This window comes from Arachis ipaensis, chromosome B2 (assembly GCF_059453495.1).
Source record: "Arachis ipaensis isolate K30076 ecotype BB chromosome B2, ASM5945349v1, whole genome shotgun sequence".
Lineage (NCBI taxonomy): Eukaryota > Viridiplantae > Streptophyta > Magnoliopsida > Fabales > Fabaceae > Arachis > Arachis ipaensis.
Window position 1 is genome coordinate 97,989,907 of NC_142437.1, and position 25,574 is coordinate 98,015,480.

Below are 25,574 nucleotides of genomic sequence, written 5' to 3' on the forward strand. Positions count from 1 at the left end.
TCTCCCAAATAAAAACGCTGTCGTTTTGTGTGGGATGGGAGGTTCAAATGCTGCACTGCTTCACTATATACTCTGAAAATGTATCACTGTGTTTGACTGTAAACCCTAGAACAGCATGGTTCATAGTGAAGAACGTGGGTCGACATCAAATCGGCGAAGTGGGAGAGATGAAAACGAATCAAGTTGGAGTTTGAAGGTTACTGGGAGTGTGGGATCAAGGTGGAAGAAGAAGTGGGTTGCCCCAGAGTGTAATTGTGGAATTTATGCAATTTTGTTCATGTCTGGAACCGATATGAACCCAAACAGACTATTCTTTCGATGCCCATATTTTAAGGTAGGTTTATTAACAATTAAAATTTTGTTCACTTTGTTTCTCATTGATGGTCATACTTCAAGGTAGGTTTATCAAGAATTAAAATTATGTTCATTCTGTTTTTCAATAGATTCATAATAAAGAATATTATTTTGTAGACTCCAACACCTCATTGCAAATACTTTTATTGGCTTGATGATTATGTTGCATCATTCAATGAGGATGCTACGAAGACTCTTTTGTTCGGAGGTTTGAAGCTGAATCAGAATCATAAAGAAGATCATTTTTCTGCAGATGATAACAAAGTTAGGGAGCTAGAGGAAAGATTGGTTGGCTTAGAAATTGATTTGAAGAAAGCTAGATTGAATTTTAGTCAAATTAGATGCAGTAGTGTTGGATGTGTTATGTTGGCATTTGTTGCTGGAATTGTAGTTAGAAACCTGTTTAGTGGTGTAGTTTAGAGAGATCAAATGTTGCTTCTGGAGTACTGTGAAACATGGTGATCTTGGTTGCTAAGTTGGTTAGGGTATGGCATTTGTTGCTATTGATCACTTTTGATGAATGAATATAAATATAATTAAGGTGGTTTTGTTTTTATATGTTCGTTTATTCAATTTTAAAGACTGCAGTAGTATACATGATTTTGTAATAAAATAAGGAATTATGAATTTGTTGAACAAAGTAAGAAGCCATCTGTTGAAAATTGAAACTTAAGACATGATAACATAATAATAGAATAAGGGAATCATCATAACAGCCCTTAATAATATAGTTATCCAAAAGAGTATTCAACCAACTATATCACTGGTTGCATGTCTTAGCATCTAATTATATAATAACAAAAGCAAGGGCAACACAAGGTCCCTAATCAACATAGTTGTCGTAGCAAGTAATCTGATAACCAAAATAAACACAGTGTCCACAAGTTATTGTCCAAATTATCTATTCTTCCTAGTTCCAAACTTTTAAACTATATCAACTACTCAATTCTTGTCAGGAGGCCTAATCCCTGGAGTGGGGATGAACTTAAAAAGTCTTGATGCAGTTCCTGATGTTGCTGCAGCCATGGTCTCAGCTGATACTCCTGTTGATACACCTTGGTTCGTTGGAGCAGTGGGTCTCACAATTGGTTGCTTCTCCCTAAAGCATGGTGCAGAGTTGGTGTTGAATTTTGTTGCAGGCTATCCTCAGAGAAGATCATAGCAAAGGTCATAATTAAATTAAATAGAGATTACTAATTTTAACTTAGGACCATGTTTTACCTCATCTGCTTGGGGTGCAGACTGGGAGACATTAATTTCCTCCTCTTGACCATGGTTCGCTGATTGTCCTGTTGCAGATGTTTTGGGAAACTTCTTTTTGTTCTTTTTTGCCTTAGCCTATCATAAATGGTAACTGTTAGGATAACAAATAAATTAATGTTATGCCAAATAAAGACCCTAAATTAGCATAAACTCACAGCAGCATCTAATGTAGTTTTTTCAGCATTGGCAGTTGACTTGTTCTGTCCTGTTTGCTGAACCTGTTTAATCATCAAATCACAAGATTGGAACACAAGAAGGCTCAACTAATTAGTACACTTAATTCCTTAACTATATATATATATATATATATATATATATATATATATATATATAAGACAGTTAGCATATTAAATATATTTTGAAAGTGAGTCATCACTTGTTGGATTATACCTGCTGAGTGTTAGCTTGGCTTGACTCTACAAATTGCAAAGGCACTTTCTTTGCCCTTCTCTCTTTCTTTGTCATAGGTTTCCAATTCGGGTCTTGAGGTGCATTGGTACAAGTCTTGTAGTAGTGTCCTAGCTTACCACACTTAGAGCAAGTGACCTGAAAGGTTTTTCTACATTTGTTTGGATTCATCTCTTTCTCAACCGGGTCTGATCTTCTCTTCATCTTTGGCCTATGAGCAGCTCTTTTGATTGGAGGAGGAAGAGTCTTAGCAGCATCCGATTGTACCCAGTACTCTTCACTATTAACCGGTTTGATGCAATGTGAGTATGTAGCTCTTACTGCTTCCATTGTCAGCCACTTATGCACAAAATTTTCAGGCCTAAGGCCCATCTTAGACATGGCTGCCACTGCATGTCTACAAGGCATACCTATAGACATGAATTCAATTTACCACATGCAATCAATCCTCTGTAACAAATATACAATTTTACAAGTACAAAATAGTATTCAAAACAAGTTTACCAGTTAGCTGCCATAGGTTGCATGTGCATGTTCTTTCTTCAAGATTAACCCCAACCTTGTGATTTCGGCAGTGCACTTCAAAAAGAACTCTCTTACTATCTCCAGCCCAGATAGCTTTCCATTTTTGGCTTTTTGGCTTAATGAAGTCGTCCAGTCTTTTTTGTTGCACTGGAGCTAAAGCGCTAACATGTTTCTCTAGCTTCTTTTTGTGTGCTGCCATCTTTCGCATTAGATAACATCTTAAGTCCTCGCACATTGTCAGTATTGGCTTACCCCTGTATGCCACTATCTTAGCGTTCCAAACTTCGCACATATTATTGGTGATATTGTCAACCTTGGGTCCGGGACTAAAAAACGCCTTTGACCAAGCAGCTGGATCAAACCTATCAAGATATTCCCAAGCTGGAACACTGATCTGTTTCAGCTTTTCCATAGCTGCCTTGAACTCAATTTGTGTGGTGCAACGTGCACAATCCCATACAAGTTGTTTGGTCTGTTGGTCCTTAAATTGCTTGATGAAATTCTTCCAAATGTGTAGTACGCAATTCCTATGAAAAGCCCTTGGAAATATGTCCTTTAAGGCTAATGCCAATCCCTACCAGAAAACCAACAATGCAGGCCAATAACCCAATTTGGACCAACAATGCATATCAATAAATAAAAAAGGCCATCAAACAAGTTCAGTCCAACAAATCATATCAATAAATAATTAGGTATGAGATTCTCACAATTCAGACCAGCAATGCATATCAATAAATAAAAAAGGCCATCAAACAAGTTCAGTCAAACAAATCATATCAATAAATAATAAGGTATGAGATTCTCACAATTCAAACCAGCAATGCATATCAATAAATAAAAAAGGCCATCAAACAAGTTCAGTCAAACAAATCATATCAATAAATAATAAGGTATGAGATTCTCATAATTCAGACCAGCAATGCATATCAATAAATAACAATGAATGAAATGAAACAACTATTTTTTAATACCTTTTGCTGGTCCGATATAAAGTTCCAGCCCCTTTCCGTGCTATCACCTAAGTCATGCTGAAGTTGTGTTAAGAACCATTTCCAAGTGTCCTTACACTCATTCGGTACAACTGCATATGCAATAACAAAGAAATGGTTATTGCCATCTTGACCCACTGCAGATAGTAGCTGACCGCCATAATAGCCCTTAAGAAAACAACCGTCTAATCCAATCAAAGGCCTGCATCCTTCTATAAAGCCCTTCTTGCAAGCATCCAAGCTTATATATAGTCTATCAAACAAAGGGAGAGACTCTGGCTGAGGTATCACGTCTAATCTTGCAGTTGAACCAGGGTTTGTCCTATGCAGTTCCATCAGGTAATCCCTAATCTTACCATATTGTGCTCCTTCGTCGCCAATGACCTCCTCTCTAGCTGCCTTAAGTGCCCTGCTTATCATTTTACCACTCAGTTGGATGTTGTAGTCTTCAATCATGTATTCCATAGCTTGCTTTGGCTTCATGTCTGGCTGAGTAAGAAGCCTCTTAACTAACTTTGAAGTTACCCACTGCCTATCAGCAAGGTTGCTGCTGAAATCCCTCCCACAATTATGCTCATTGAACAAAGTTTTTACCTGATAACATCCATGTGCACTATTCCATGATGTCAATATTAGCCATGAACAATTTTCACTTGCACAGGCTGCCCTGACCCTCTGCTTCTCATTCTTTAGATACATAACATCTTTACCCTCATATACAAAATAATCCTTCAGCGCATTCTTGAATGCTTCCATTGTAGTGAAGGTTTGTCCAACTTTAAATTCAACCTCCCCGTACTCAGTTTCTTCATTAAAGGCATCATATGCAGTCCTCCCTTCATCCTCAGATGACACTGGGCTGTTGAAAGCTTCACTTTCATAATCATATGGCTTGTCATAATCCGAATCCAATTCCTCAATAGTTGGCCCAACACTCCCGGATGTGCCACCCAAACTAGTTCCAATGCCACTTAAACCACCACCTATAGTGTCAGTCTTACTTCCATTATACCTTTCATCTCTCAGAATATGCTTTCTTCTAGTGCCTTTATACTTCTTAGAAGGCCTTTTTTGGACAGAATTTTTCTTAGCTGTGTCCATACTATCCTTTCCACCTGAACCAGCCCCAACCTCCACATTTGGGCCAGTCTTATCTTGAACTTTTGGGCCATGTCTAGCTTTCTTTTTAGGTGAAAGTCTCTTCTTCTTCTTCTGAATATTTTTTTCCTTTTCCAAACTCTCATCACTGCTGTCTGTATCCTCAAAACCAGAAGGAGGAGGCTTATAAGGCTCATCTTCTGTGGTCTCGTATCCATCATCTGAAGATGATGATGATTCATTCAGCACAACATTATCACGCTCCACACCATCATCAACAACTTCAGGGACATCTATCGGGTGATCAAAGTAAAGATAAAATTCACTGTTGCCCTTATTTCTCTTCTGAGCATTCCTCAGTTCGTTTATCTCAGCATCACCTTTAATAACATGTAGCCCAGTTTCCATGTCATCAGCAATGTTGTCAAACCAATACATCTCCTTATATGTTGTATACCCTAACTCCTTAAATAAAATTTCTAGATCAAAAAAGTTAATATAGTCTAAATCCATGGGTGGATATTTATGTACTTTTCCATTAACATAACATAATACCCCTTCTGAATTTCTCTTGAAACTTCCTCCATGATAAAATACAGGAACAACCATAAAATCATCCATCTGAGATAAACAAAATAAATGATATTTTATATTACAATCTCTATATAAATAATTGTGATTTTAATTGAGTACATATATATTTTAATTGAGTACATATAGTTAAAGTAGGTATATATTCTAATGAAGTATTACATATATGGAGACACAAGAAAAAAATTTCAACATCACTACTATGCATGATGTAATATAGTCAAAGTATGTAGGTATACATTTACTGGTTTCTTGTTTCACGGAAAAATCAAATTTTAATAGAGTACAAAAATATTTTCTAATGTATATATTTGCCTTGAACTTTAATAGAAAATTGCTGTGAACTCTTTTATAAACACTAATCATAACAATGTTTATATATATATATATATAATATTAAAATTTGAATAAAGATAATATATTTGTCAGATTTGTTGTTATATATAGAGTTTGTGATTTTAATACAAGCAAATTGATGCATTTTGAATACACTTGCAAACTGTATATGAATTCCATTGAACCCTATTCTCTATATGAATTCCATTGCAGGAAGGGAAAACATCTATCTCTCTTGATGGTAAAATTTCCCAAAATTAGCAACATTGAGCCCTAACCAAACTCTATCTTTGTTAGGCAACACCAAGCCAGAAAACAAAAAATGCAAACACTCACAAACCCAAAACTAATTAAACAATACACAATGTAACTAATATTTTATTTGAATAATTTGTTACTTACCTTGAAGACTTGCACAAGAAAGTTCTGTCAACGTCGTCAGAGAGTCCGTTAGTAGTGCCGTCTGAAGCTTCACTTGGAGCGTTGTCAGCAACACTGTCATCGTCTTACTCAGCTCCACAGCCAGGTAGAGCGTTGTCGTTTTGTCGTCTTCAGAGAGTCTTCAGAGGGAACATGAAAAGATTGTGGGTTTTCTGTAATTAGGAGAAAGGGAAGAAGGGTTAAATGGAAACCCAAGGCATGTACTCTACGCACTATTTCAATCCCCCACCTAAAACGACAGCGTTTTTATTTGGGAAAAAGGGACAGATCGACCCCTGTCCATTTTTAAATTGACAGCTTGGCACTTAAAGGACACTTGGCAGCCAGCTCATCACCGTTAAGTGACACGTATGCTTATTCCGGTTGTTTTCAACGCCGGAAGGCACAGAAGGACCGCTATGTCTCACGGAATGCAAAGACAGGGGCCGGAACGTACCTTTTTTTTGGACAGGGATCGCTTTGTCCTTATGAAAATTGGACAGGGACCGAGTTGGGTGTTTACTCTTATCCTAATTTAAAATTTCAATCTTGACACACATCTCGAGCAAGGTTTATGTTCAGTGTTTATTTATGTTCCAAGGTTTAAGTAAGTAAATCACTGAAAAAGAAGAAAGTTTGCCGTCGAGTGTTGTGCTTCCCGTTTCTGTTTTGAGTATCCAGAACTTTCCTTTTCAACTTAAACGTTCCACACTTCCACCATTGCTTCCTGTTTTCAGTTCTTAGTTCTTACAACCCAAAATCCCCCCTTAAAATTAAGTTTTTAATGCAATCTTTGGTGTCGTATTTCTCTTGATTTGTGTTGCAGAATTTGTCTTTCACTTTCTTTGATTCGTTTACCTGTGAGTTTATTGTTTCTCAATCCATAAAACCCACCAAAAAAAGAAAAAAAATTCTTATATTTTGAAACCGATCGTAGCATTAAATCTGTCAATCGTATTTTGTTTTGGTTCGGAGTTGTTTTTTATTTCACTCTTGTAATCTTGTTTTTACTCCCAGCTACTCTTTCGTCTGTTCTTCAGTTGATTTTGAAAAAGAAAAAAAAAAGCGTCTTTCCTTTTTGCTCTTTCAACTTTTTCTTGAGTTTATTGTAATTTTGTTTGAGTCGTCTTTTACATCCCTTTGTTTTTTACTTTTTAGTTTACTCCTACTTACATTTTCGTCTGTTCTTCTTCCGTTGTTTTTGAAAGAAAAAAGAAAAAGAAAAAGAAAAAGAAAAAGCGTCTTTCTTTTTGGCTCTTTCACTTCTTGGAGCTTATTTAACATTGTCCATTTTCCCACTGCAGTGTTTATATTACACGTTTTAGCATATCCCTCCGAAAAAAGAAGAAAAGTTTGCTGCTTTTGGTTTTGTTTCCTGTCTGTTTTTAGTGTTCATAACTTTCCCTTTTAACTTCTCTGCTCCTTTGTTGCTTCTTTTTATTCAGTTCTTACTACCCAAAATCCCCTCTTTAAAAAAAAAAAAAACTTTGGTGATTTTGTTCTCTCTTGATTTGCGTTGTAAAATTTGTGTTCCACTCTCTTTGTGTCTTTTACCCGTGAGTAATATCGTTTCTCAGTTCATAAAACCCATAAAACAAAACAAAAAAAAAAGACGACAAAAAGAAAACTTATATTTGGAATTTGGCAATCATTTTGTTTTTGTATTGGTTCGGAGTTGTGGTCAGTGAAAGTTGTTTGGCCTTTTGCTTTAAAAAGTCTTCATTGCTGCTGCCTTGTGTCGATTCATTTTACATCCCCTTATTTTGTTTTAAATTCCAGTAAGTGTTTCATTTGCTATTCTTAAAAAAAAAAAAAAAAAGAAAAAAACAGGAAAAGAAGAGTGTCTTTCTTTTTTCTCTTTCAGCTTCAAGAAACGATAAGTTATTGCATTTTTATTTGTCAGTGGTTTTGGGGTTCGGTGAAGGAACTAGAAAAAGGAATCCCTAAATCAGGACCAAGTCATCAGAGGTAACATATTTCTTTCTTTTTTTTTTTTTTTTGAATATAATTTTAGGTGGTGTTTAAAGCTGTTTCTGGATGGCAAAGTTCTTAGTTTCTTGACCAGAGTTTTGATGCACGACTTCAATAATTATAAAGTGATTCCTTTTTTTTTAGATTTTATATATTTAAATGTTTTTTTTCTAATCCAATCCATTAACCTTTACTATTAATTCATTTGTTATTTTTAGTGGTGAATAAAAATATTAAATAATAAATATTTTTATTTAATTTTAACATTAGTGAACTCTTAATTATTAACTAAAATGATTACTCTACTTTAACATTACAAAAAAAGGAAAATTATTTCTCTCTGTATCTCTAGAACACATGGTCCCTCTTAAGTCTTAATCTCTTACTGGTCTGGGTGAATGGCAGGGATGACAATACTATTAAAATTTAAAACTCACGGTACCATTTGTTCCTATTTGTTCAAGACGAATAATTATTGTTCTGGTATGAGATAGATTTGTGCGGAATGGGACGGGTCAAGATTAAATTTAGATAATACTTATCGCAGCATATAATATATATATAATAATTAATAAAAAAATTAATAATATTTTATTATTTTTAAATTTTTATTTTAATTAATATTATATATGTGATAAAGATTATATAAATTTTAAATTTTAATTTTATTTATTAAATTTTAATAATTATAGGAGCAAAACAAATACCTAAAAAATAGGGCAATTTTCCAAAATAAAATGATTGGATGAAAGCTTTACCAAATTACAACATTTGGAATTTGGTTACCAATTTGCGTTGAATCAATTTATATAGAAACCGTGGGAGCCAACCACGGATTCCAGATGCACATAAACCGTGGGAGGCAGCAGGGTTTTATGAGTTGGAAATGCACAATGTAAACCGTGGTAGGCAGCCACGGTTTACACTTTATTAATGAAAAGCAGAAACCGCTGGTGGTAGCCACGGTTTATGAAGAAGAAAAAGCATAAACCGTGGCTGGCAACCACGGTTTATGAAGGGCATTCAATGATCATAAAACCTTGTAACCTAGCACGGTTTATGTATAATGAAAATCTATATATATTCGAGTGAGAATGTAGTTGCTGAGGAGATCATTATCACAATGTCAAGTGAGGGAGAGAGTGTTCTTGTCTTAGTGCATTGCTCTGGAAAAATTAAAAAAAGCAAAAAATATGGTGTGAAGTTCACTGATAGAGAACCGTTGAGTGTATTTGTTAGTTCGTCAAACAGTTTGTCAGATTTGAAGAGCACCATCTTGCAGAAGCTTGGAGTTTTTGGGAGCAAGGTTGTGAAGAAGATCTTCTACAAGATTCCCATCGCTGTAGTTTCCAGCGGTGTGATGTATGATACATTCGTGTTAGGGGCTGACGAAGATATTAGGGTTCTATTTCATTGCGTGAGGAGTTTTCCTGAGCTCAGAATACACGAGTTGTATGCGAAGTTGGAGGTAACTCTGGATAGTTCTGGGGCATCGAATCCTGTTCATAGCTCGACTGCCGCTGGCGGTGCGTCTTGCTCGGCGCCAGCAAACCGGTTTTCTGTTCCGCAGGTTGCCTCTCCTTCTTTTGCGGCTGATCTGGTACCAGCGGTTGCAGTTCCAACTGCACGTTCCCCTAATGAAGGGGTCCTGCAACAGGCATTTCTGGGGGAATCAGGTCGTGCCACAGATGATGAACATCAAGAAATCGGGGTACCTGATCGAGTAGAGAATGCAATGCGGGACGATGACTCTGGCGAGGAGCCTGTAAATATATTTGGGGACAGCGACGATGACACTGGTGCCAATCCAGAAGCACAAGAAGGTCCTTCAAGTTCCGGCACACAGCATTACCCTCCACACTTCTCGACGTTAAACTTGGAGGCTCTGGGTGAACATACGGCCGGAGTTGCTACAGTAGGTGGTTCGTCAACCGAATTTCAGATTGGGCAATCCTTCCAGAGTAAAGAAGAAGCTGTTCTTAGTGTGAAGGACTACAGCATCCGTCGAGGTGTTGAGTACCGAGTGATGGAATCGGACCATTTGAAGTATCATGGAAGGTGCAAGGATTTCGGCAAAAGTTGTAGTTGGCTGATTCGGATTTCGCTCCGTGCACGGAAGGGAACTTGGGAGGTTAGGAGGTACAACGGTCCGCACACTTGCTTAGCAACATCTGTTTCCAGTGATCACCGTCAGCTTGATTACCACGTTATCTGTGCGAGGATTTTTCCGTTGGTTAGTGCGGATGCTGCAGTACCGATCAAGGTCTTGCAACAAGCGACTGAAGCTGATTACGGCTTCAAACCCAGTTACCGGAAGGTTTGGAAAGCAAAACAGAAGGCAGTTGCACAAATATATGGAGACTGGGAAGAGTCTTATGCCGAATTGCCACGTTGGATGCTAGGCGTGGAGTTGACGATGCCCGGGACAGTTACTGTGTTGCAGACGTCTCCTGTTATAGTTGGGGACCAGATTGATGAGTCAACAGTGTACTTTCACCGTCTGTTCTGGACATTTCCACCTTGCGTTGAGGCCTTCCAACATTGCAAGCCGCTTGTGAGTATTGATGGTACCCACTTGTACGGCAAATATGGAGGCACCTTACTGCTGGCGATTGCACAGGATGGGAACTCAAACATCCTCCCCATAGCATTCGCCCTTGTGGAGGGAGAAAATGCCGAGTCATGGGCATTTTTCTTGTCCAACTTGAGAAGGCACGTGACTCCACAGGAGGGTATCCTTGTTATCTCGGATAGGCACAACGGTATCAAGTCTGCACTAGAGGATCCCGTGAATGGTTGGCTGCCCCCACGTGCTTATCGGGCGTACTGTATCCGCCATGTGGCAGCAAATTTCAGCCTTTCTTTCAAAGGTAAAGATGCGAGAAGAATGCTGGTTAATGCTGCGTACGCAAAAACTGAGGCGGAGTTCTATTACTGGTTCGACATCATGCGTACAGAGAATCCGGCAATGTGTGATTGGGCGAACCGGATGGAGTATGAGAAGTGGACGCAACACCAGGATAGCGGTAGACGGTTCGGGCACATGACAACAAACATCAGTGAATGTGTGAACTCCGTCTTGAAGGGAACTCGCAACCTCCCGGTCACGTCGTTGGTTAAGTCCACATACGGAAGGCTTGCTGAGCTATTCGTTATCCGGGGACAAACAGCAGAGGCGCAACTTGGAGCTGGACAAGAGTTTTGTCAGGCATTCGTCAAGGGTATTGAAAGGAACATAAGAGAGTCAAGGTGCTTCACCGTCACGTTGTACGACAGGCACCAGTCGGAGTACACGGTTGCTGAGACTACACCGACTGGAAACTTCTCCTTGGGTAGCTACAGGGTCTCGCTGAAGGATCACACATGTGATTGTGGGTACTTTCAGGCCCTCCATTATCCATGCTGTCACGCCATTGCTTGTTGCGCCCACTCCCGGCTTAATTGGGCAGCATATGTGCATGAGGTGTATCGTATGAGTGAGGTGTTCAAAGTTTACAGTAACGGGTTTGTCCCGCCCATACCAGAAGGGCTATGGCCACCATATGCCGGGCCTACTATCATTCCTGATCCTAACATGAGGCGAGCCAGGGAAGGTCGGCCGAAGGCAACTAGGATCCGTGGTCCCATGGATCGATCTGCTGAGAACCAGCCCAAGCGCTGTGGGCTCTGTCGACAGCCAGGTCACACGCGGAGGAACTGTGGCCAGCGAAGAGATACTGCTGGCGGGGATCATTAGGTTGTATTATTTAGGTTGATGCTGGGTTATCAATGTATGTTTAATTTCAGTCTTATAAGTAGCATTGTTGTTATTCACATGTTTATGTATCGTCCTGTAAGAATATTTGTTTCTTGACTTGGTATATTAAGAAAGCCTAATTTAGTGTTAATGTCGTTGTATTGTTTAGACAAATAAAGTAGAAACGACTACATCATTAATCATACTTAATAGTAGGATACATCAATTTAAGATACAACACCAGAAAGCATAACAAATGTTTAAACATTAATCCAAGTACATAACGAAAGAAAGGACATAGACAAATGGGACATACATAGCTAACTAATCAGAGTCCTCGATCGTGTCACTGTCGTCATCCTGCAACTCACCAATAAGGTGACCTCCAGTGCCGCATAAAGGAGCACGACGAGCCCTCCGTGGTCTCTCATCCACCTGTGCCACCTGTGCCTGTGGCGGAACTACGCTGAAAGCCGAAGCTGGGGTACCTCCCAACGCGAACCATGGGTCCAACGGTGAAGGCGCAGGCTCGTTCAGGTCAACCGGCAAACCTGGCTGTACATCCTGAACATGTGGCTGGTGCTCGGCAAACTGTGAATGTCCCTCATCCATCTGTGGCCTATAATGAGTGCCATCATCCTCTCCCAAGATGTCTGCTATATCTCTGAAGAACTCTGACTGACTCACAGGATCATCAATGTCCATACCGACGGCCGCCGTAGTAAAGTCGGCGAACATCTGAGAAGAACCCCCCACCTCGTACGTACCCTGATCCATCCCAGTGCCCACAACACCAATGTCCTCACCAACAACATCCTGACCACTGTGATACTCTCCAGATGGTGCTCTACCACGGGCACGTCCACCACCATCCCGCTGACCATGTCGTCTGGCCCTACGTCTCGGAACACGATGATCAATATCACCTCCCTGACCACCAACACCCTGCCCCCCATCTAACTGGTCGGCCAGCCATCGCCACTCTCGATCCGTAGTACGTGTGCCGATACGCCTACGCCTGTCCACGCGGCGGTTGTCCGGTCTGTCGACAACCTGCACCATAGGAGGTGCCTGCGATGACCCTCTATGACGAGCCTCCTCAGTCAACACAATAGGCCTGGGATCCTGAAATGCAACCTCTGGGGATAGAAATCGGTGCGCCACACGACACCACCAGTCCAGGTACTCAGCTGATGGCCCAGGATCAGCAACTCGGTCAACGGGTAAAACTGAGGCATGCCGATCCTGCCAATGCTCATGCCACTCCCGATAATATGAGGGGAAACACCTATCTCCACCCCTGCCGTCCTTCGCATGAAGCCAGTCTATGTTAAGCGGCAAACGAGGGAGATGCTGAACCCCGCCGAACTGAGGCATAACCCTATCCACCTGGTGCCACTCAATCGCAGCAAAATAAATGAGACTGGTAACTGCCGTCCATAGCCTGCGGTGCTGGTCTAGTAGTATCTCTGGATGAACAATAGCTGCGACATCCGGAGTGGAATAGGGCTCCCACACGATCTACATCACGTAATGAAACTTTACGTAAAACAAATTCTATAACAGGCAAAACATAACTGAATGAACTACAAGTAAATTACTCACATCATGCACACGCAATCTATCCAAAGAAAGGCGTGCAGCCACCACTCTCTGATCTACTGCATCGTTCCTCGGTAGATACTGAGCCCACCTACAAGTTCAATTAAAAGAATGTCATAACATCTAATGGGACATGTAAATGAACAATTTCAAACTCTAGCATCATATTTCTTTACCTGGATGCAAGTGGAAACCCGAATATGTTGAAATCACTTGGCCTCAGACAAGGAAATCTCCAGAAGATCCAAGACTGTAGAAGCTGAAGTGGCCCAGCCAAGTTGACAACATTTCTGTTTGTTCCACGACAAAGACATCTGTACAACCACGCCAGCGCGGCCGAGCCCCAGCTATATCTACCCAAGTCATCCAACGATGCCACATAAGGCAACCAGCGAAGGTGGACACGGTTGGCGTTCTTGTCCGCAAACAGCTGAGATGACAACAGCATCATAATATAGGCCCTCGCGTATATACGCACGATGTCCTCAGTAGCATCTGCTGGCAAAACCCGAAACCGCTCATGGAACCATGTGTAGCACACTGTCATCTGCTTCACTTTATTCTGCGGAGGTAACTCCCCAAACAGCTCACGGAACCACACCCATGCCGGTCTTCCATTTTCCATGAAATTCTCAAACTCACTAAGGCACCCACTCACAGGCTCACCATCAATCGGTAAACCCAGCTGATAGGCCACGTCCTCCAAGGTGACCGTACACTCCCCAAAGGGCATGTGAAATGTGTGGGTCTCAGGACGCCACCTCTCAATGAATGCGCTAAGTAGAGGCTCATCAACCCAGAACCACTGACTGTTCAGCCTAGCCAAGTGATATAAGCCCGCCGTCTCTAGATACGGTATGATACGCTCGTGTAAAGGCATATTCTGTTGTCTTCTCACACCACTAATAACCCTAGCAGGCTGTAAAAAGAAAGATAGCGAACTCTCAACAGACAACAACAGCAACAATTTACAGTAATATCAATAAAAAACCCTAAGCATAACAATAATAGAGAAAATAACACTAACAATACTACTAACACGTAAACCTAAAAAATTATTTCTGCCAACAATATAAATTACAAATTCAATAAATATAAAATACTCACTATCATGATAACAGCAAAAAATTCTATTATAACTGTTAAAATATTAATTTAACATTTACCATTAATGATAAGAACATTAAACAAAAAATAATAATAAAAAGCCGGTTTAACCAACCTCTTGGTCGATAAATCCAGCCACATGCGCAACGCGGTTTAACCGGTACATCCGGTCTTCTTCTTTCATCGGTTCTCCACTAAACCGGTTCAACTTCTCAAACCAGCAACTTAACAAAAAAAAATTTTTTTTCCTCTCTCACCCACCAACCTTCCCCTCACTCACAAAACTCACAAATGATCCGCCCTCACCAGCCACGGCTTTGCTATTTATACTACTCACTCATAAACCGTGGCTGCCTCTAGTGGTTTATGTTCGAAAGCATTTACTCATAAACCGTGGCTGCCTACCACGGTTTATGCTTCACATTCTCTTCACGTAAACCGTGGCTGCCTACCACGGTTTACATACAAAATGGTTTGATCATAAAACCTCCCTACCTCCCACAGTTTATGTGCATTTGGAATCCGTGGTTGGCTCCCACGGTTTCTATATAAATTGATTCAACGCAAAATGGTAACCAAATTCTAATTGTTGTAATTTGGTAAAGCTTACATCCAATCATTTTAATTTGGTAAATTGCCCTAAAAAATATATTAGAATTTAAGTTTTTACTGTCTATCAATAAAACTTGATAAGACAAGTTTTATGTAAGTTATTGTAAGTTTTATTTATTAAATCCACCCCTTTTACCACCGCTAGTGAATGGTTGGAGGGAATCTTGCATTATTTGTTTTTTTTCCCTGTAATAAATCATTAGGGGTATTTTTTAAAATAAAAGTTATGGTAAAATTTTTTATATGCCAATAAAAATAAAAATAATTTTTAATAAAATTTATTAAATCAGTATTTTTTTTGAATTCATAAATAATATGTTCTTTAAAAATTTATGAAATGAAGAGTTTAAATAATATTTAAATTTTTTATATCACGAATATTTAAAGTACATATAAAAAATTAAAAATACAATCTTTTATAAATTTAAACTAAAATCCAATCATTTTTATTTTTGATATTTTATTTGAATATAAAAATTATCGACATTTATGTTCCATAAACTATTAAATTTTGTTAAGGTTTTCAAGTTCGTGCAGCATGGTAATTTATCCATGGCTACAGAACAAAATATTTATGCACTAGAATTTGTAGGGTAAATTGGTAAAATCCTAAAATGGTACGGGAAAGTGTATATCATTGACAAAAATATTCCATGAAATACGAATGATAAATAAACTGTTAATTTGAAATTAACAAAAAAAAATTAATAAATATTATAATTTTTATAATTGATAAAAAAATTTGTATTTAACAAAAATTAATCTATTTAATCTGAATTTTTGTGACAATAAAAAATAAATATTTAGGTGTCCAAAAAAAATGGAGCAATTTGATTTTTAAATTTTTTATTTTTAGAAAAACTGGGTCATTCATTATAAAATGTTTTTTTTTTAAATCAAGTGATATAAAATTATTAAATTTAAAGGTAAAAAATTTTTATTTTTCTAATAATATTTGTAAAAAATTATATCAAAATTTGATTTCTAAAGTCTGATTTTTTTATAAATAAATAAATTAAATATTTTATTTACTAATATATGTAATTTGAGGAGTATTTATCTAAGATAACATTTTAAAAAATATAACTTAGTATAATTATATATATTGATTTTGTTTACATTATAAACGAGTAAACGAGATATGTAGTATGATTTAAAAATACAAATATTATATAAATTATATATATTTATAAATAAATTATTTGATTTATTTATTTATAAAAACCCTAAAATCTTTATTTAAAATATATTTAATATTTAATTTTTTTAGTCACATTTTTAAATCTTTTATAATTTATTTATCATTTGCATTTTTTAAAATTATTTTTTGTGAATTATGTAAATTAAGTAAATTTTTGGATACTATTTTATAGTTTACTAAAAATCATAAAGTCTTTTTGCTTTTGGTTGCAGATTATTGGCTTCTAATTTTGACTCCTTTCATCTATATCGCCAGAGAACTGTGTTGAAATACCTGTAAGATAGCTCTTATTTATCAATATTCTTTTCTTCTATTATCGAAATAGATTTAAGAATAAATTACCATTTTTCAACCTCTTATATTGATTCTTTTAATGCAACAGACAGAAAAGTGAGTCTTGAATTGTTCGGTACTTCGGTCTTCCAAACAAATAAAAAATAATAGAAACTGGTTCCTCTTGGTTTCCCGGTCACAACACCAATTACCATAATAGAAGGTAATGGTTTTTTTTATCATCTGTATGTTTAGCTTAAATCACCATCATTATATCGTTTTATAACGTAATTATCTGATATCTATTATGTTGTGTCAAATATATCTTAAGTAAATTTGTTTGATGTGTATAATTAATTTTGTGATGATATTTTTTTGTCTAAAATAATTTAACGTGGAAGTATTATACTAAAATTCTCATTCTCACTTTTCACATAACAATAAAAAATAAATTTGTGTGCTCATCAGGATTCTAAAAGTCAAATATGTTATCCAACTGTTTTAGTTATTAGTTATTAATTTAGAGATTTATATTTGTAATATAATTAGAATAATAAAATTATAATAAAATAATTTATAAAATTACAAACAAATATAAAAAATATAAAAATAATTTAATATAAATCTTAAAAATACATGACTAATGTAAATATACAAACAAGTAACATAATAGTATAATACCAAAATTAAATAAATTAACAATTAATTCAATTGTGTATCACAACAACAATAGACAACAACAACACAAATTAAAAACTAAACGTCCAAAGAAACTCAACAGTAATTTCAAAACACTCAATAACAGTAAAAGGATGCTTGGAAACGTTCGAAAAAGAGAGAAAAGCACCAGAGAGGGACTACTGGCAATGAAGCAAAAAAGTAACAAAGACGAGGATGCTTGGAAGCACGACGACAGGAATCAACAACTGCGTAAGTCAAAATGGTGAAAACTCAATGTGAGAAGCAACTGAACAACGTGAGAGGGAGAAGCGGGGAGGATGACAAATTGAGATACTAAGAAATTAGAGTCTGACTAATTGTTCTCACTAACTCCCAAACCAGGGACGTGAGACAGAGCATTACAAACAAATATCAGTTAAACAATATCACTTGCAAAATCGAACTAAACCAACACCAAGCCGATTAGACCCTAAGGCTCAGCCTTGCTAACAAAAGAACCAAGCAGGGGACATAGAAAACAAACATAAAACAACAACTTAGGTACAAACAATCATCACCCACACTATCTAATGAAGCATGAGAAAACACTACTATAGTGAACAATTTTCAGCTTCATATCTTATCCAAGTTAAATTCTTCCCCTTTGATTATAAAGTTATGTCTAGCACGCCAAATGCACCAAATAACAATAAACAAATACTATCATCCATGCTTCCTTATCCTCCTTCTTACGTTGCCTACCCATCCATGCATTATAGTCAACCCAAATCAACAATAAAAAAATACTATCATCCCTTTCCTCCCGAGATGTATTAATTCCTTCCAAAGACTTTTATTCCTTAATAAAGCCACTTACCGCCACCCACCTTCCTTTCATGATATGTGTGTTTTCAATAAAATCCTCCCTCCATATACACAACAAGCCTCTACCTTGGTCCATCCTACATTCCTCCCACCCCAATATTTTCAACAAATCTCTTATCCACCGCATCTTTTTTATTTTCAATAAGGCCAATAAAGTCCAACTTATTCTTCCTACAAACTATATTCACCATGACACCATTTCAATCATCCCTCTCCCCTCTAACACTCTAATATTGATGATAATGCTAGAAAGGGGTTGAATTAAGTTAGTTTTAAAATTGAAGTTCTTTGTTCTGTCTTTGCGAAAATAGATTATGCTGGAGATTTTTTTTTTTGTTTTATCTCTAAAACCAGAACAGGGAAGAAGAGAATCAGACAATCATGTATTTTAGTTCGGTTTCTTTGTGCAATGAAACCTACATTCAATCTCCATCACAACCATGGTGTAATTTTTACTATAATCAAACTGATTACATATACCAATACTAATGAATTACAACCTAATTCATCTAGCATCAACCACTAAACTTCTAACCAAGCCTAGTCACTACCAAGTGCTATCTCAGCTTGACTAAGGAAAACAACCACCAAGTATTATCCCAACTTGACAAGGGGAATCAATCCTAGTTCAACAATAACCAAATACATAATTTTTTTTTTTTTGTCTTTTTTAATGTATCTCTCTTGCATTTTTTCTCTCATGCCGTTTTAATTTTTCATCTTACCATGATTTACCTGTTTCTCAATTACAGGAAGATAAACATCAGATAGTCATAACAATGAAATCTAAAATAAAGTACAAAATTAAAGGAAAATGATTCTACATGTATGAGATGGCCTGTTGTAGCCGTCTTCCTTGGCATGCATTGCTTTTTCATTTTGTTCCATCACTTCTGGTGTCTTTGTAGCTGCTCCACTAACCTTTATTGTTCATACATTTTATTTTTGTTCTACCAACTTCTGATTTTTTTATCCTTTGCTGTCCTTAGTATTGTTGTCCATGTTGTCTCTTGTTCATCATAATGTTGTCAAATATCTCATTTTTTTTTCTCTCTCTTAGCAAATGCAGAACCTTCTCTTTTTATATCTTGATTCCTATTTTTCTTCATATGCATTGGACTGATGCTTTTATTTTTGCATTGTAAAAGTTTGCTGAAGCAACATGAGGTGGGTTGAGATGAATATATTTGGCCTGCAATACTCATTAATCCATTATCGCACTTTTGGACTTTTAACCCAATAACAATGTTTGTCATTATATTATCAACTCAAAATTAATTCTAACTCAACAATCTCTTTCTTGATGACAAATATGATAAAAGAGGATAAATAAAATTAATTTAAATGGAGTAAAAACATTTCACTTTGATGATCATTTGAACTGAGTTAGAATGTGAAGTACTTTCTCTCAATGTTAGCATTTCTCCCCCTTAATCATGGTTTCTTTTTAAAATAGAGAATGCTCAAAACAACCAAAAACCATCACCAAAGAAATATAGCATAGCAAAAATAGCACAGAACAAAAAATTATTTAACACAAGTACAATTATGCAAAGGATGCAGCAAATTTAACAATGAACACTTCATGCAAAGAGCATCAAAGGACTCATAATAGATTTCTTTTCTTTTCTCCCCTTTTTGTCATCAAAGAAGAAAAACAAAAAACCTGCAAAAAATTGTTAGAGGATAATAAAAGTAGTCATAAGAAGTAGTCAAAGTAAAGTATTAAAGTATTTACAATCATCCAACATAAACAAAATAAAGAAAGTCTAAAAAGTCTCTAAACAAAATTAGAGAAAATTTGAAGTGTCTAGATTAGAGATAAGATAATTTAGGCATTAGAGTTGGAGTCATCCAAGGCATCATCATTCTCATTGTCAATAGTATTGGAACCAATTTCAATATCTTCAACAAAGTTTTAGAGAATGTAAATGCGGCCTTTGATCTTCTTGAGTGCAGTTTTCGCCATTTCTTCAGCTTTCTTTCAGCCCCAAAGTTAACCAGAAGATCAGACAGGTTCACAAATTCTTGAAGTACATCATTTATTATGCCTGTTAAAATCTGAATTTTGGCAGAGTTTGATTTCAAAACCAATGGTACAGGACATTGTTCATGATCTTTAGTCTTCTCATCAGTGCTGCATGCTTGCTTGCAGTTCTTTTTACTGCACCAACCCCTTTTATAAAAGTTATACTATCGAGAGATTTTGGCACCAAAATCAACATTATAATATTAAAAAATTTTAGTGAGTAGCATAGCGTAAGGTAAAGAAATTTTAGAATGAACACAGTCATGCATATGCCTTAACAAGAGATAAGCAAATGAAATGGGAATTTTAGAAAAAAAAAAAACATAACCAATGCATCGCAGAATGAAACAGGCTAAAAAGAGCCATTTTGAGGTAGGATAATGTGATTCACAATCTTGTGCAACTGGGCACGAACTGGTCTAAGTGATTTGTGAGTGGGAGTGGTACCCTCAAGAAGAGGAATATTGACACAGATAGTGCCTAGGGCTTCAAAGTAGGACATATTCGGAGACTCATCCCACTTTCCAATGATAAACACATTGATGTCTCGTTGTTGGTAATCTAGGACTTTACTAAGATGATATTTGTCAAGAATAATGGTACAACCCATAACAAAAGAAGTAATCATCTCTTCTTTGTAGGACATGTTACTGTAGAATTATCTCACAAAATCAGAGTAGACCTTTTGTACGAATGGAAAAGATGGGAATTCATCCTTAAAAAATGGGGTGTATGAGTGGAGAGAAGTGTGAGAGATGGTGCATGTAATGCTGCATTAATATAGACTGAGTAGTGCAAAGGTCTTAACTTAAAAAAATTGTAAATATTTAAAAAAAAAATTGTTTTTCAGCTGTAACCACAAGTACATGCAGCACACCGTGCATAAGGAAAATGCATTTAGTTAAATAAAATTAATGTAAAAAAAAATTAAATGCAGTTCAAAAACTGTACCAACAAAATCAGACAATCATGACCCATTTTTAAACGAAGAAGCGAACACAAAGGGTCCACAAGATTAAAAATGTCCACTGAGTTCCAAATAGCCAACTTAGATAATTAAATCCACTCATTATCTGTTCAAAATTATTCATAGCGACCTATGAGATAAAAACACTGAATCAGAGCATTAGAATGATAAAAAAAATGAGAAGAATTAATAATACCTAAAGCAGTACGCAATTTGTAGAATCTCTCTTCAATAAATGGTTTGGTAAAAATATTAGTTAGCTGATTTTTGTGATTTAACAAATTGAATATCTAAATTTTTATTTAACAAATTGAATATCTAAATTTTTATTTTACACATGTTTTCTAATAGAATGAAATCCAAATCTAATGTACTTAGTTCTAGAGTGCAAAGCAGAATTTTTTAAAATGTTTATAGCACTTATATTGTCACAAAGTAATGAAACATTAGAAGTATTCAGCTTGTAATCAGCCAACTGTATTTTCAACCATAATAATTAAGAGCAACATGAAGAGGCTGTAATGTACTTAGTTTCGACAGTGAACAAGGCAACTTGCCTTTTGCTTGACCACATGTGCTTCTTCTATTAACTCGATTCCCAACAAAATCTACATCGCAATAATTCACTAATAGAAAGAAATCAATTTTTAGATACCACAACCCATAATTAGTGTTACCAAGCATATATCTAATGATTTTTTTTTTATTGTTGAGAGATGAGATTTGTTGGACTTTAATTGGAATTTTAAGCATATACTAACACTTTAAATGATATCATGCCTTGAAGATGTAAGATACATTAAGAAATCAATCATTTTTTTTATATCTTGTCTCATCTTACATCTATAGCATGCTCATCTTTATCTAACTTGATATTTAGATGCATAGAACTTTTTATTGGTTTAGCACATTTCGGTCTAAACCTTTTGATAAATTCTTTAGGATAAGTAATTTTTTATGACATTAAAAGAAAAAGTTATATATATATATATAAAATAAATCAGTAGTACCATCGGTATTAAATTTCAACATCAGAATCAAATATATATATATATATTCTATATCAAATTATTAATTTTAAATTTTATATATAACCAGCTAATTAAATACATAAAAATTCCCAAAGTGAAATCAAAACCCTTTTTTCTTTTTATTAAGGAAACTCAAACTATAACACAAATATAAAACATTAAGATAACCTTACATACATCTGGATCGAGATATGTAAGTTTAAAATAAAACCAACTACGTTAAATTAAGTCTAAATATCGATATAAATCCAAATTAAAGTTTTATATAACAACAAACATATTAAACTAAGTGAAGATAAGTTAGAACTTTTACCAACAAAGTGTGTTCAAATAAATTCAAGCAAAAAAGGCGTGTAACAATATTAAAATTTAGGGTTTAGCCAATATGTATTTTAAGTAAATGTTAAGATTATTATTAGTAAAAGTGTTTAATTTTCTACTTTACTAAATGTAAGAGTTAATACAAGTTTTTAAATCTTTTACTTTTATAAATACGTAACAAATATTCTGATACTTAACTTTATACGTTTTCTATAAAATCTTTCTTTGATAATATTAACATTTGTTTCATAACTAAATCCTAAACTTGTGATTATGTAGTTTTTGTTAATGTAACTATGGTAATTGTTTCCTTTACTTGTTTCGCTTACCATCAATATAGATTGTTTTGCTTACCATGGCCATATCTATTGTCTCCGATTTGAAACGAGTAATGACTAGTGAGCATTTATCATGTGTAACAGGGAAAAGGTGTCTCTTAAAGTATTTGATTTTTGAAGCATATATCGATTACTGTCCGTATTCGCCCAATCTAACTCCAACGTAAAGGTACCCAGCGTTTAACATTTGTGTTTTTCTTTTTACAATGTTTCCCAAGAACTCTTTTCCTCATTCAAAATTTTTCTACTTTGTTTGTAGTTTCAACTCTTGAATCAATGGAAATTCTAAGCTCTGTTGCTGGAAAAGTAGCAGAGTATACTGTGGCACCCATTGGAAGGCAATTCAGCTATCTAATATTCTATAAAGCCAATTTTAAGGAGCTAGGTAAACGTGTTACAGATCTTGAGGGCAAAAGAGACGAAATCAAGCAACGTGTTGAAGAAGAAAGAAGGAATGGGAAAACAACTTTTGATGTTGTGCAGAATTGGTTGAACAATGTAGATGATGCCATTGGAGAAGCAAATCAGCTTCAAAATGATCCTCGTCATGCGAAGGTTGGGTGTTCCAGATGTTCATTTCCTAATGTGGTGACACGTCATCAACTCAGTAGAAAAGCTACGAAAATTGTCAAAAATGTTGTTGATATAAAGGGAGAAGGGAACTTTTCCGCAGTAGCTTATCTTCCTGCTCTTGATGTAGTCTCAACATCTACCACAAGGAGTAACAAAAACTTGGAGTCAAGGAAATCTATTACGGAGAATATCATGCATGCTCTACGAGACCCCAAAGTAAGCATGGTGGGAGTGTATGGGCTTGGTGGTGTGGGTAAGACCACTCTTATGAATGAAGTTGCTCAAATAGCTAAGCATGAGAGGTTGTTTGATGAGGTGGTCATAGCCACTGTGTCAAAAACTCCAGACATCAAAACAATTCAACGGGAGATTGCTGATCAGTTGGGTCTTCAATTCAGGGACGAGAGTGTTGCTTGTAGAGGGAAGCGCTTACATGACAGAATTAAAACAGAGAGATCAATCTTGATAATATTGGATGATATATGGGCAAGACTTGATTTGGAGATGCTCGGAATTCCTTCTGGCAGTGAACATGGTAGTTGCAAATTGTTAATGACTTCTCGAAATAATGATGTGCTGCAAGTAATGGATGTTCAAAAGGATTTCAAGCTTGATGTTTTAAGTGAGGAAGAAAATTGGATCATGTTTGAATCTCTGGCTGGCGATACTGTACATGATATCAATATAAAAGGAACAGCAATTGAAATTGCAAAAAGATGTGCAGGTTTGCCTCTTCGGCTGGTAACGGTTGCGAGGGCATTGAAAAATAAAAAACTTTATGCCTGGAAAGATGCATTAACCCGGTTAGTGTTGGGTTTTTCTCTCCTTTGTGAGGCCCAAGCCCAACATTTTGAGGGTGTCTCTTGCACCCATTGTGCCACAACCCTAGTTCAGATTTTTGGGGGTCATTGAGAGTGAGAGAGAGTAGCCACCAAGTGAGAGAAAAGGGAAAAACAGAATTCCCGTTTTTGCCCAAAGCAGTAAATTTCTAATGTCAGTTTCTGAGTTGTTCACCGTTGGATCGGCTTGAAATTTAAACTGCATGTTCCTATCATCTTGTTCTTCATTCTGGTCGGTGGAGATGTTGATTGGAGATTTGCAGTGAGAGAAATTGGCTTCGCAAGAGAGAAATTAGGTTTCCCGTTTTTACACAGAGCAGCAATTTTGGAACGGCAGTTTCTCATTCTTTCACCGTTGGATCGACGTGAAATTTGAACTGTAGATTCTTCACATCTTGTTCTTCATTCTGGACGGTGGAGATTTTAATTGGAGGTCTGCAGAGGGAGAAATTGGCTTCGACAGTAGCTCTGTTTTTTGGGTATATTTCATCTTCTTGCTTTTCATTTGTGAGCTTTGGTGCTTTGATGTTTTGGCTGGTTATATGCACATTTTTGTGCTTTGTTTGAGACTCTCTTGTACCTCATTTGATTATAGTGGAGCTATTTCATTGGTCTGGACGACTCGTGGTTTTTACCTCTCACATTGAGGGGGTTTTCCACGTTAAAATCTCGGTGTGTTCTTATTATTGCTTTACTTGCTATATTTGCTTGTTATAGTTGCTGCCATATTGTGTTGTGAGTGCTTCCATATTGTTCTTGTATTGGACATTTGTGTCGTTTCCGCTGCTAGGCTCTATCATACTGGCATCAGAGCTTGTTGGTATTTTTCTGGGCTTGTGAGTTTGTGAACAATGGAAGCTAATACTAATACTAGTAGGATGATCACTCTTAATGGTCCTAATTATGATTTGTGGAAGTCAAAAATGGAAGATTTGCTTTATGTCAAGAATTTTCATCAACCAGTTTTTGGTACAGAGAAGCCTAATGATAAATCTGATGATGATTGGACTTTGTTGCATAGACAAGTCTGTGGATATATTAGGCAGTGGGTTGACGATAATGTGTTGAACCATATTATTGGAGAGACACATGCTCGGACTCTTTGGATTAAACTTGAACAGTTGTATGCTCGAAAAACTGGGAATAACAAGATGTTTTTGATCAAGCAGTTGTTGGCTTTGAAGTATACAGATGGGACATCAATGACAGATCACTTGAATAACTTCCAAGGAATTATGAATCAGTTATCTTCCATGGGTATCAAGTTTGATGAAGAGGTTCAAGGATTGTTACTTCTTGGCTCCTTACCAGACTCGTGGGAAATTCTCAGAATGTCATTGTCTAATTCTGCTCCTGATGGTGTAATCTCTATGGATCTTGCCAAGAGCAGTGTTTTGAATGAAGAGATGAGAAGAAAGTCACAAGGTACATCGACTACACATTCA

The 25,574-nt window shown here is 36.3% G+C and overlaps 3 protein-coding genes across 3 annotated transcripts; 1 reads left to right on the forward strand and 2 right to left on the reverse strand.

Moving 5' to 3' along the window:
• Positions 1–1,296: 1,296 nt before the first annotated feature.
• On the reverse strand, positions 1,297–8,077 carry LOC148574958 (uncharacterized). Its single transcript, XM_088505998.1, has 8 exons — positions 8,066–8,077; positions 4,677–5,258; positions 3,522–4,625; positions 2,530–3,124; positions 2,008–2,435; positions 1,773–1,835; positions 1,576–1,692; positions 1,297–1,494 (listed from the first exon to the last, which is right to left on the reverse strand). Exons 2-8 carry the CDS (start codon positions 5,256–5,258, stop codon positions 1,297–1,299), a joined length of 3,087 nt encoding a protein of 1,028 aa, XP_088362124.1. The 5' UTR covers positions 8,066–8,077.
• LOC148574959 (putative disease resistance protein At1g61310) lies at positions 6,600–24,705 on the forward strand. The gene is made up of 6 exons (XM_088503586.1): positions 6,600–7,762; positions 7,888–7,952; positions 16,426–16,488; positions 16,596–16,709; positions 22,802–22,886; positions 22,977–24,705. Exon 6 carries the CDS (start codon positions 22,994–22,996, stop codon positions 24,200–24,202), a length of 1,209 nt encoding a protein of 402 aa, XP_088359712.1. The 5' UTR covers positions 6,600–7,762; positions 7,888–7,952; positions 16,426–16,488; positions 16,596–16,709; positions 22,802–22,886; positions 22,977–22,993; the 3' UTR covers positions 24,203–24,705.
• LOC107610724 (serine/threonine-protein phosphatase 7 long form homolog) lies at positions 12,016–14,584 on the reverse strand. Its single transcript, XM_016312729.2, has 4 exons — positions 14,516–14,584; positions 13,470–14,212; positions 13,297–13,384; positions 12,016–13,212 (listed from the first exon to the last, which is right to left on the reverse strand). The coding sequence occupies exons 1-4, from the start codon at positions 14,582–14,584 to the stop codon at positions 12,016–12,018; spliced, it is 2,097 nt and encodes a 698-aa protein (XP_016168215.2).
• Positions 24,706–25,574: the final 869 nt, after the last annotated feature.